The sequence below is a fragment of the Mesoplodon mirus genome (assembly GCF_964341445.2).
Source record: "Mesoplodon mirus genome assembly, chromosome: 15".
Taxonomy (NCBI): domain Eukaryota; kingdom Metazoa; phylum Chordata; class Mammalia; order Artiodactyla; family Ziphiidae; genus Mesoplodon; species Mesoplodon mirus.
In genome coordinates this window covers 57,772,226-57,785,214 of record NC_138991.1, presented here as the reverse complement: position 1 = coordinate 57,785,214, position 12,989 = coordinate 57,772,226, and the positions used below count along the sequence as shown (strand labels likewise).

The 12,989-nt window shown below is 46.4% G+C and overlaps 1 protein-coding gene across 1 annotated transcript in view; it reads right to left on the bottom strand.

Moving 5' to 3' along the window:
- Window positions 1-467: 467 nt before the first annotated feature.
- The window catches only part of GRIN2A (glutamate ionotropic receptor NMDA type subunit 2A), a gene marked incomplete at both ends in the record, with an annotated part of 368,989 nt that continues 356,467 nt past the window's right edge, over window positions 468-12,989 (bottom strand). The window contains 2 exons of the mRNA XM_082645645.1: window positions 468-2,267; window positions 8,972-9,210. Of these exons, the coding sequence (XP_082501771.1) occupies window positions 468-2,267; window positions 8,972-9,210 (2,039 nt within the window). The remainder of the gene's footprint in view (window positions 2,268-8,971; window positions 9,211-12,989) is intronic.

Below are 12,989 nucleotides of genomic sequence, written 5' to 3'. Positions count from 1 at the left end.
TCTCGGTACAGTGCAGATGCATTCTTGTTTTGTCTGTCAGATTTACATGCATACCATATTGCTTTTTCTGTATTAGAGAAACCATTAGGCATTTCTGATGAGGAAATTACATGGTGGACTGGCCATAATGGAATTTGGAATATAGGAAATCATCACATCACCATTGGCATCCAATGCGTCATTATTGCCAACATACCTAGTGGGCATGTCCAGGAGACTTGCCCTTTTATTGGTTGATTTTTGGTTAAGGACTCACCTATCTGGTACCTGCCACACTCAGCACACACCTCACAAGATTCCTTGAGTGGAAGACTATGGCATGGAGCCATGTGCAAAAGAACCAACAGAAAAATACCTTCCTAAATCCTCTTGCTCTTTGCAGGGCACTATTGGACATCCAACATTTATCCTCCGGAACGTTGGCCATTACCTATGTTTCCCTATAGATAAAACATTAATGGAAGGTTTTAAACATCGGATTCAATACTAGGCATTTTCTTGTACACGCGTCTATTGCTGCAGGAGTTTAAAACCCTGGGGGCAGAGTACATTTTATTCTTATTTGCAGCATAAGGCATAACATGCTCCGAAATATACACATCGCTGTGGCCTCTACTGTCCCTGGAACAGTATGATGCCGTCGACCTCAGGGACGATTGGAGATAGCTGTCATTCAGTGCCTGGGATGGCAGCGAGTGTTTATAAGGGTCCGAGGGGCACCTCCCAATAACTAAGCGTTGGTCATCCCCGTAGGAGTGGAGGAAAGGGTTATCGGAGGTGTGGTCTGGCAAGAGAGACTTGCTCCGTTTGCTGACCTCCAGATCCTGGGGGAAAAGGGAGCCTTTGTTCCCCGAGAGTTTGCTGGAGGGGACACTAAAGAGACTCCCGTACAAGTTTCCCTCCAGAAGCCGCTCCCTGTCCTTGAGGCTTATGCTCCGGGAGGGCCTGCTAAGGTCCACCTCCCTGGGTTTGTCGAGGATGTTATCGTAGGAATGCTGCCGGCTAATCCTCAGCTTGTTCTTTTGGAACTGGAGGGCGCTGTTCTGTGCCCAGTCCTGCTGGTAGACCTCCTCCTGGGTAGCTGGGTTACCTGTCTCCTGAAGCATCTGGTCTTCGTCAATGTCATAGAGGTTCCCCATCCGCAGGCAGGAGTCGCATTTGAAGGGGGATCTCATGGTGAAGTGTCCTGAATAGGTGGGCAGGTTGGACAGGCAGCTCCTGCAGTGCGTGGAGTTCTGCCGGTACCGGTCGCTGCCCTCGCTATGAGGGGAACTCTTGTCTTTCAAGGTGAAGTGCTTGGAGTAGAGTTTATACTGGTCATTGTTGGGGAGCCCATCTTCATTGTGCAGGGGGCTCCTGTTCATGGGCAGTGTGGAGTCCCCCTTGCGGAAACTGTCGCTGTGGTCCTGGTAGACACTGGAGAAGTCCACGTTCTCGGGAAGGGCCATGTTTTCAACAAACTGCGGAGGATCAAGGTGGAAACTGGGTTCCCTCTCCCCATCAATGGTGTAGATCTTGTCCCTGGGGGAGCTCGCTTTGGTTTTCAGGTAGGAGCGCTCGACCTCACTGCAGTCCTTGGGGTATTTGGAGGCCATTGACCTTTTGAAGTTGTCCTTGGCCTTGTGGTTCTTACTGTTGTCAGGCTCCCGGTGGCACGTGGCCCGGCTCGAAGTTTCTGAGATGTCCGAGTGGGCCACCTCTTCTGGAAGGTACCTGGGACTCTTTAGGGAGTAGCTCCTGTTCTCCACGGTTCCCTCATCCCTCTGGGAGACTGGGTTCTGGGTCAGCGAATCTTGGCGTAGAGATTCCATGGATTTCTTCCAAAGCTGCCGGGGCCTGGAGTTCCCTTTGGGTTCCGTGCTCACGGCCACCTCCACCGTGTTAGGGTTAGACTCATTGAGAGTCAGAGGGTGCTGGCCCTGGAACACGTAGTTGTTGAGGTTATCCTTGTGCCTGTTGGCCACGAAGGTTTGCAGTTCATTCATGTTGTCCCCAAAAATGCTGTCTTTCCCCTGAAAGGACCTGTTGTCTGAATATATCAAGTTTCCCTTATCTGGAACCATGTCCATGATGAGGGATCCTCTTTGAATGAAGTCAGCAGCCCTTTTGGGGGAATCCATTCTTGAGGAGTTCACGTTGGACAAGTTGGAAGTGTTTTTGGCTGACCGAAGGAGTTTTAACATGTTGCTCTGGGATCCGGTCAGATTGAAGTCTGGAGACTTCTTCTTTTCTTCAATGTGCACCCCGTGAATGCAGCTGTAAATGCCCTGTGGGGAGGAGCGCAAAACACCATCAGCAGCAGCAAGGACATGAAACCATTTCACACCTGAACTGTACCTGCAAAGGTGAGACATGACCTTCTTATAGGAGTCCCGGAGAAACAGTGAAATCCAGTCTGAATCCTGATAATGTTTCTTAAATGTATGCGACCAGTGGCAAAGCGTCAGGCTTATCTTGTTGCTCTGGCACTTTTAGATTATCTGATTTATTCAGATTATCAAGATTATCCGACACTTTTGCCAATAGTCATACATAGAGCTTGAGAAAAAATATCCATTAATCCTCATACAACTATAAGGGTCTCAGCACCTCCAAACTGGCGTGTAAGGATTTGGTTGACCCTCCCAACACCCCAGTCACCAACCCTTACTTTTATTAAAGTTTCCCAGGATCATCTTTGGACTTTGGATACCAGAGAGTCAGCTATTGACAAACAAACTGAGTCAGCATACAAGGATCACCAGTCATTGATTCCTTTGGGGAATTACTGCTACCCCTAGACTGAAGCTATCAATTAAAGCATGAGACCCAATATTTATCTGAAGGAAATAAAAACACTAAAAAAATATACATGCACCCCAATGTTCATCACACCATTATTTACGGTAGCCAAGATATGGAAGCAACTGAAGTATTCATTGATAGAGGAATAGAAAAGAAGATGTGGTATGTACACACAGACACACAGATACACACACACACACACACACACACACACACACAATGGAATAGTACTCAGCCATAAAAAAGAATGAAATCTTGCCATTTGTGACAACATAGATGGACCTAGAGGGTATTATGCTGAGATAAGTCAGAGAGAGAAAGACAAATACCATATGATTTCACTTGTATGTGGAATCTAAAACCAAAACAAATGAACAGCCATAACAAAACAAAACCAGATTCAATAGAAACAGAGAACAAACTGGTAGTTGCCAGAGGGGAGGGGGTTAGACAGATGGGTGAAACTGGTGAAGGGGGATTAAGAGGTAAAATCTTCAGCTTTAAGATAAATAAGTCATGGGGATATAATGTATAGAAAATATAGTCAATACTATTCTAATAACTTTGTATGTGATAGATGGTAACTAAAGTTATTATGGTGATTATTTCATAATGTATAAAAATACTGAGTCACTATGTAGTACACCTGATATACAATATTGTAAGCCAATTATACTTCAAGTTGAAACCTCTGGAACAGTCTCTCCCAGCTCCACCACCCACCCACCCCCGACAAAAGGAAGAAGACCTGAGACCCATGTGTGGTCAATCAGACTTTTTTTTGGAGGAATAGACATAGATGGTGGGATCATATGACATCATATGGTTTGAACCGCTGGAGCTCCCTTCTTGGACTTTTCACTTACCCACTCAATATATATATATTCTTTGTGTTTTGGCTGTGTGAGAATTTGTTGAGCATAGTAGAGTTTTAGTTACTAAGAAGAGTGGAGAGTCCTTATGACACAGTGGTGCTGCATTTAAATCCATCCAGGGAACTGAGTGACTGAAGGACTTGGGGGTAGCTCAGATATAAGCACCCCCATCCATACATCTCTTGTTTTCCACTCCACCTTCTTCCTGTGTTAAAAATAACTGTTGGCTTCCCTGGTGGCGCAGTGGTTGGGAGTCCGCCTGCTGATGCAGGGGACACGGGTTCATGCCCCGGTCCGGGAAGATCCCACATGCCACGGAGCGGCTGGGCCTGTGAGCCATGGCCGCTGAGCCTGCGCGTCTGAAGCCTGTGCTCCGCAACGGGAGAGGCCACAACAGTGAGATGCCACAACAGTGAGAGGCCCGCATACCGCAAAAAACAAACAAACAAAAAAAACCTGTTTACTTTTCCTTGAAAGTAACTCAGGGGCAGAGCTCTTGATTCATTCTACAATAATAGGCAAAAGAGCATCAGTGGTATTGTGATTTGTGCTCCTCCCTTCCCCACTCCTGCCCCCAGATTTTGGCTGCGGTACCTAAAGGGAACAGTTCAGTCCAGGCTGCAGGATTTGACCTGGTCCTCCCAAGACTGACAGGGAGCTGGCCCAAGAAGGGGTTTGTTTGTAAAAGGGATGCGGTAGCTGCTGCTGCTGACTTTGGCATAAACTAGTGGGGACTATGGGTCGGTAACTCTGGACTCTTATACAGGCTCCATCAATTCCCCATGGTGGGGATGCACTGAACCTGCAGGGATGCTCACAGAACTGTGACAGCCTCAACCTGTTTGCACTGCTGCGTTTTTCTTGTAGTTTTCTAGAGACAGTCTCCACTCCGTCGAGGAACAGTAAACAGAAAAGCCTACAGTTGTGCATTTGAGCTTCTCTTTCTCTGGCCCCCTTCAACCCCAGGCTGCACGGTGAAGGCTCCCTGAGGCCCAGGCCCTGGCATCAGGCACTTCCCACCTGCTGCAGCCTTACCTTTAGTCTTTTTCTCGATGCTGTGTGGTCTCCTTCCCTGTTCCCTCCCAGGAAGCAGTGTCTCCTCATTGCTTCCAGGGCTGCTGGACGTCAAAATCATACAAACGCACTGTGTATTCCACATAGCACAGTGCTGTTGAATCTTTTATGTTAACGTGTGCCTTCCCTGTCCAATTTAGTAATGTAATAATCTCCTACAATGACCTAGAGGGATTCTGCTACTATGGGTGGAAATCAGTGTGTCTCCTACATGTTTGAATCGGCCACGATCATAGCCTTTTTTTCCTGTTAGCATTACGAAAACACTAGTTTTTAAATTTTTTCTAACTTTGCAATTTTATTTTAATGAGCTCCCCTCCTCCTTTTAGAGACTTTGAGAACTTGCTTCCACCCTTCGCCATTAGGGCAGTGTGCTCCCGCCCGCCGAGATGAGCTGGTTGTCTCTGTATTTGCAGGAGGCCCACAGAAGTGGCCAGGGAGCTGAGCTATGTTTCAGGAGCAGAGAGGACGGCTGCTGATGCTTTTTCTCATCCCTTGTTTCCCCTGGGACTCACACAACACAGCTAAGGCAGTTCCCAGGTGCTGATCTGCCTGGCAAAGCCTCGGGAAGGAGTCAACGTGGTGTCTGTACCCCAGGTTTGGATGAAAGTGTTCTCCAACTAAGTTGACCCATCTTCCAGATGTGCTGATGAGGAGGTGGGGTGTGTATTACAGAAGGATGGGAAGAGTCAGAGACCTGGAACTCACTGGAAATGAGCCCCAGCTCCATCCTTTTTTAGCTCTGTGACCTTGGCTGAGCAACTACATCTTTTTGAGCCTCAAGTTCCACATCTGTAAGATGGGAATCATACACTCTAAGGTGGATACGAGGGCAAGATCTGATAATGCAAGCAAAGCACCTGACATGGAAGGGGCTCCATAAATGCTAGTGGGTGAGCTGCTCAGTCATCCCCTATCTACCCTCCCTGCTTGTCACCTCAACTCTCTCTCCTCACACTAGTACGAGCACACAGCACCCGTTTGATCGAAGCTGCAGGTTTGCTCTGGAAAGCCACTGCAGCTTTCTGATTAGATAAGTTGCCTAAACCCTACCTCAGGAGCCAAATCCCTGGGCTGGAGTTTCTTTCTTCCTTGCAGAGTTCTTTCTTTCCTCCTCCCTATTATTCATAGATTCCGGCTACCTTTTATGGGTGGTGGAAATAAGATGCCCTCTCGGCCCTATAATGGGCTCAGATGAAATTAGCATTGAAGACTCAATGTGCCGTTCCAGACAGTTTGCTCTGTTCCACCCCCCGCCCCCTTTCTCACTGGGGCGATACTGTCCTCCTTGGTTCCTTGGTGCCTGGGCCTGGTCCCTAAAGTGTCTGCTATGGTCTGCATGTTTGTGTACCCCACCTCCCAATTCATACGCGGAGATCCTAGTCCCAAAGGTGATGGTATTAGTGGTAGGTAGCTGCTTATGTCATGAGGTCCAAGGTGGGGCCTTTGGGAGGAGCCCTCCTGAATGGGATAAGTGCTCTTGTAAAAGAGACCCCACAGAGCTCCCTCATCCCTTCAACACAAGGGGAAATCTGCAACCCAGAACAGGGTCCTCACCCGACCACACTGGCACCCTGATCTCAGACTTCCAGCCCCCAGAACTGTAAGCAATACATTTCTATTGTTGATAAAGCACCCAGTCTGTGGTATTTTGTTATAGCAGCCCGAATGGACTAAGACAGTATCTGACTTCTATTCTGTCGGTTCCCATTGTGGGTCAGCCAGAAGTTGCTGCAAGCTCTCCTCTGGGCTCGTTGGGAAGATGCCACTGTTTCCACCTCCCTGGTCTCTGGCTTTGCTACATCTCCCATTCCTCACATCTCTGGAGACAACCGAGGTGGTTCTTTATTGCTGGTGACAGTGAATATTTTTTTCAACATGAAAGGGACAGCATTGCGGAGAGAAAACAAAAGTTAAGAGCATCCCACAGAAGAGAGGACATGTTTTTGTAAGTCGTAATACACAAAGGCCACAGCTGTGGGAGAAACTTGGTTCTAATGTAAAATAAATGACTCTGTGAACTCTGACCTTCACCCTTGGCTGTGCCAGGAGGGCAGGCATCTGAGGTTTGCATTTGTGTCCCATGGGACGTGGGGTCCTCTCTCCTCTAGGGATGGGGAGACAGAAGTTCCAGTTCCAGCTTGTCAAGGCACAACACAGCAATGCTGTGCCCAGTCCCCCCTTCACCCCCATCCCTCAAGATGCTTGGAATGGGAGTGAGGGATTTAGTCCATTTCTCATAGTGACAATCCTGTTAACTTGGCTTCTTTAGTGATATCTCGGACAGAGGGAACACTTGCAAAAACAAGCAGGATTTACAAGTAAAGGCAATAGCGTGCATTTGCTCATGGCAATCTCAGAATCATTTGGATATGGAAAGCCTTTAGTAACTGGTGAAGAGAATTAGCTTAAAGTTGGCTTAATACCTAGCTATATACATGCATGTTGTTACTTTTAAGCAATGTGTGTTTAGAGGCCATCAAGCTAATTAGGAAATATGTATTTGCATAGAACTCAAGTTTAGAGTGCCACTGAATGGAGAAAATAAATCCTCCTGACTAAGCCCACGTGTACCTTCTGGATCTCTTAAAACCACCAAATACTAAGAATACACAAGTTCCTCTTTAGATGATTATTTCATTTACATTAGCATATAAAATTAGATGTTTCTAACCACATATTTTTCACCATGTTTCAAATCCTAATTTGTTAAACTCTTTCAGAGTAAAAAAATTCCAAGGTGAGTAAATGGAAGAAATAGGTAGATAAATAGATGGATGGATAGATGGCTAGATGGATGGATGAATGGATGGATGGACAGATGGATAGATGGATGGATGGATGATTGACTGATTGCCAGGTAGATAGATAATGTTACACTGTGTTGGAAGATAAGTGAACGATATGTACGTATGTGCTTTTATTGTGATGCAAGGAAGTGAGTAGCTTGTATTTAAAAAGTAAAAATATATATTATATGTGTTGTGTGCACATACATGTTGTGTAGTATGATTTGTACCAAATCTTGTGTTGCTTGTATTTGATGTTTGTTGCTTGTGTAAGAGTGTGGGCTCTGGCTGCTACTACACCACCTGGAGTCAAATCCTGGCTCCAGCAAGGCTGTGTGGTGTTGGGTAATTCCTCTAATCTCATAAATTTGAGTTTCCCCAATTCTGGGCCAATATCAGTACCTACCTCACAGAATTAGTTTGTAGGTTAAATGAAATGATGAGTATAAATTGCTTATATGGTGCCAGGGACATATATGTACCTACAAATATAAGCATTTTCCACAATTGTCATCGTTATTGATGAATTATGACATGTGTACCTGTTTACGGCCACACACACGCCATATTGTGCAGCATGTAATGAGGTTTCCGTGGCTTGAAAGTGAGTGCACTTACTACAGCGTGTATGTTCTGTGCTGTGGTTTATGTCGTGCTGAATGTATATTTTGTTTCCTGTTTGTTTGATGTGTGTGCATTTTCTCGTGGTTCTTCATGCCTGTGTTTCATTTCAGGCTCTGTTACATCGTACACGCTTTTGTGGTTTGTTAGCTGCGTTCACACACACGACATGGCTTTGCACGTAGATTTCGTTTTGTCACACGTGATCTGTTGGAATGCATGCAAACATCGTAACATCCTACACAGGACTTTTAATGATGTCCTAGAGCATATCTGGGTGCTCATGAGGGAGGCCACAGACCGGCTGTGTTTGGCCCATGTGTTTTTCTAGTTGTCAATGAAATTAGTTACTAGTATTTAAAAGTTGAAAGTTTTCACATATAATCAGATGACTGCTTTCTCTTTTAAAAACTGGAAGACCTGATAAGACTGGCCCTGCCTTCTGCTAAAACCATACTCAGCAGGAGTGGAGGATGACTGCCCCCTTTGGGTGTGGCGGGTTTTACGCAGTCTGTCTTAGTTCTCCACATTCTCCATTGTTCCCTCCCTTTGACACCAGGGTTCAGCTGCTATTTTTAATTTCACTTCTGCTATTTTTCTCACACCCGGCCTGCCTTACCTATTCACCTTCCATCTCTAGCTTACATCTGGCTTATGAACACAGAAACTGGTGCCCTTCCGACAAATCCAAGAAGGGTTGATGGGTGAGGGGAGGGTGTGGAGACACCACACCCCCACCCAGGAGTCAAGAATCCCTGATTCTCTGGAAGCCCTGTGCTTTTCTGGACCTGCCTGCCACAGAGGGAGGTAGCCGCCAGGGGTACTGACCCTGCTGATGGAGAAGAGCAGGCCCGGCCTGTCAGAGCACAGGCCCGTGAAGCAGAAGCGCAGCTTCCAGTAGAAGAGGTGTTCCCAGATGAAGGTGATGAGGCTGAGGGCCATGGCGGCCGCCAGCATGTAGAACACACCCGCCATGTTGTCGACATCCAGCTGGCTGCTCATCACCTCGTTCTTCTCGTTGTGGCAGATCCCCGTGAGCCACAGGGTCTCCAGTTCTTCCATCTCCCCTGGACAGAAGACAAAAGCCACAGGCAGTAAGGAGCAGGGCATGCACTGTGGGGCGGATACCCCTGCATTTGGGACAGACACGTGTGATTTACAGCTGTGCAACCTCAATGAGCGTGACTGAGCTCTCCTGGTCTGCGTTCACTCACTTGCAGGGTGAAGATGATGACAACACCACCTATGTAATATTGTTGTAGGAGGATGAAGTGAGATCACATATAGAGAGAACTTGGCACAGTCCCTGTCTTTTTTTTTTTTTTCTTGGTCATCATTATGTTCTTCCCACCCAGCTTTTCTCTATCCCTGGCCCCAACACCCACCCAAGCCTGGAACAGGACATGGGATAAGCTGGCCGAAGCCTACATTAGAAAGACTTGCATTCCCATTCTGACTTCGTCATATACTAGCTGTGTGACTTCAGAGCCACAGTGATCCTGTCTGTGAAATGGGTATTATAATAGTGTATACTCCCTCGAGTTCTAGGGAGGATATGAGCTCACATATGCAAAATTCCTAAATGTAGTGCCTGGCTCATGGTAAGTTCTCCTAAATAGGAGCCTTCATGGGTTGTTGTAAAGGAAGTGCCTAGCACAGTGCCTGGTACACAGTTGTCCTCAAATATATTTGTTTCTTCTTTCCTCTTCCTTTAGAACATCCAAGATTATTCCAAAAAGTCACCCCAAGTAGTGCACTTAGGGCACAAAGTGTTCCTTGAAAAGAAACATCCCAGTCGGCTCTGAATGGCCCCTTGCAGACTAAACACCTCCCCACTTCAGGAGGCAGCTGAAGAAGCAGGTGGGGTTTGCAATGGAAAAAAAAAAAAAGTAGGCACGGTTGGCATTATTTTATCTCTCTTTTATGCACATTTTATCCAGTTGTCATTTAGGAGGAAATTCTCTGGTCTAAATGTCTAGTAATTATACTAACTGTCTAGCAATTCACTAGACTATGATTCAGGTCTTTAAAAATTATCCTTCAAAAACAGTGAAAATCAAGGAAGATGCATAGAATGTTAAATGAACAGTATGACTATATTGTATATACATATGATGTCTAAGACATAAAAGATGTATGGGATTAAGAAATACAAACTACTCTGCATAAAATATATAAACAACAAGGATATATTGTACAGCACAGGGAAATATAGCCATTATTTTGTAATAACTTGAGGTGGAGTATAATCCATAAAGATATTGAATCACTATGTCGTACAATTTAAACTAATACTGTAAATCAACTATACTTCAATAAAAAACACTTGCAGAGGGATGCGGCGGGCGTGGTCTGGAGCCAGGAAGTCGCAGCTGCTGCCGCCGCTGCCGCCGTGATGTGCACAGGTCCTCGCCCGGGTGTTCATTCCGCAGCCTGTCAGGTGACCGGTGTTGCGGCCACTGCAGCTGCCCGCAGGACCCCTGGGCACGGAGTATGCACCACCTTGGTGCCTAGTCCCTGAGGCAGGGACGTCCTGGCCCAGAAAAGAACGCTGTTTAGGTGCGGCCTAACCACCTAAGTGAGGCACTGAAGCTGCCTGGGAAAGGTCAAGGCCCGCGTTGCCGAGCTTGGGCTCAGAGCCCTGGATTTGTTTGGGTTAGTGGAGATTATAAAAAAGCAAAAACTGGGGCGTCCCTGGTGGCGCAGTGGTTGAGAGTCCGCCTGCCGATGCAGGGGACGCGGGTTCATGCCCCGGTCCGGGAAGATCCCACATGCCGCGGAGTGGCTGGGCCTGTGAGCCATGGCCACTGGGCCTGCGCGTCCGGAGCCTGTGCTCCGCAGCGGGAGAGGCCACAACGGTGAGAGGCCCGCGTACCACAAAAAAAAAAAAAAAAAAAAGCAAAAACTGGTGAGGATAGAGACCAATGCTAGCAGGAATACAGGGAAAGAAAAAATCTCATGCACAGTTGCTGGAGAAATAAGAAAAGGGAGGCATAAAGATGGTTAGAAACTTGTCCTAAGCCAGTTAGCTCAAAAGTGGAAGAGCTAGGATTCAAATCCAGAGAACTGTCCACTTCAGACTGCATTCTGGGAGAAAGTAGTATAATTTACAAAAGGAGAAATGAGATAACACATCGTTTCCTAGAAGAGCATTTACCAATTCCCAGTCTGTGGTGCTTAACTCCCTGCGGGATCTTGGTTCCCAGGCCAGAGGTTGGGCCCAAGCTCCTGTGGTCGGAGCTCTGAGTCCAAACTGCTGCACTAACAGAGAACCTCAGACTCCAGGGAATATCAATTGGAGTGGGGCTTCCCGGAGGTCCTCATCTCAGCACCAAGACCCAGCTCTATCCAACTGCCTGCAAACTCCAGTGCTGGACAGCTCAGGCCAAACAACCAGTGAAACAGGAATGTAGCACCACACATCAAAAAAAAAAAAAAAGAAACAACAAAAAAATACGTTACGGATGAAGGAGCAAGGTAAAAACCTACAAGACCAAATAAATGAAGACAAAATAGGCAACCCACCTGAAAAAGAATTCAGAGTAATTATAGTAAAGATGATCCAAAATCTCGGAAACAGAATGGAGAAAATACAAGAAACATTTAACAAGGATCTAGAAGAACTAAAGAGCAAACAAACAGTGATGAACAACACAAGTACTGAAATTAAAAATACTCTACAAGGGGGCTTCCCTGGTGGCGCAGTGGTTGAGAGTCCGCCTGCAGATGCAGGGGACACAGGTTTGTGTCCCGGTCCGGGAAGATCCCACATGCCGTGGAGCGGCTAGGCCCGTGAGCCATGGCTGCGAGTCTGTGCATCCGGAGCCTGTGCTCCACAATGGGAGAGGCCACAACAGTGAGAGGCCCGCGTACTGCGAAAAAAAAAAACAACTCTACAAGGAATCAATAACAATAACTGAGGCAGAAGAATGGATAAGTGAGCTGGAAGATAAAATGGTGGAAATAACTGCCAGGGAGCAGAATAAAGAAAAAAGAATGAAAAGAATTGAGGACAGGGCCTCCCTGGTGGCGCAGTGGTTGAGAGTCCGCCTGCCAATGCAGGGGATACGGGTTCGTGCCCCGGTCTGGGAGGATCCCATATGCCGCGGAGCGGCTGGGCCCGTGAGCCATGGCCGCTGGGCCTGCGCATCCGGAGCCTGTGCTCCGCAACGGGGGAGGCCACAACAGTGAGAGGCCCGCATACCGCAAAAAAAAAAAAAAAAAAGAATTGAGGACAGTCTCAGAGACCTCTGGGGCAACACTAAACGTACCAACATTCGAATTATAGGGGTCCCAGAAGAAGAAGAGAAAACAAAAGGGTCTGAGAAAATATTTGAAGAGATTATAGTCCAAAACTTCCCTAACATGGGAAAGGAAATAGTCAATCAAGTCCAGGAAAAACCCAAAGAGAAACATGCCGAGACACATATTAATCAAACTATCAAAAATTAAAAACTAGGAAAAAATGTTAAAAGCAGTAAGGGGAAAGCAACAAATAACACAAGGGAATCCCCATAAGGTCAACAGCTGATTTTTCAGCAGAAACTCTGCAAGCCAGAAAGGAGTGGCAGGACATATTTAAAGTGATGAAAGGGAAAAACCTACAACCAAGATTAGTCTACCCAGCAAGGATCTCTTTCAGATTTGATGGAGAAATTAAAACCTTTACAGGTAAGCAAAAGTTAAGAGAATTCAGCACCACCAAACCAGCTTTACAACAAATGCTAAAGGAACTTCTCTAGGCAGGAGACACGAGAGAAGGAAAAGACCTACAAAAACAAACCCAAAACAATTAAGAAAATGGTAACAGGAACATACATATCAATAATTACCTTAAATGTAAATG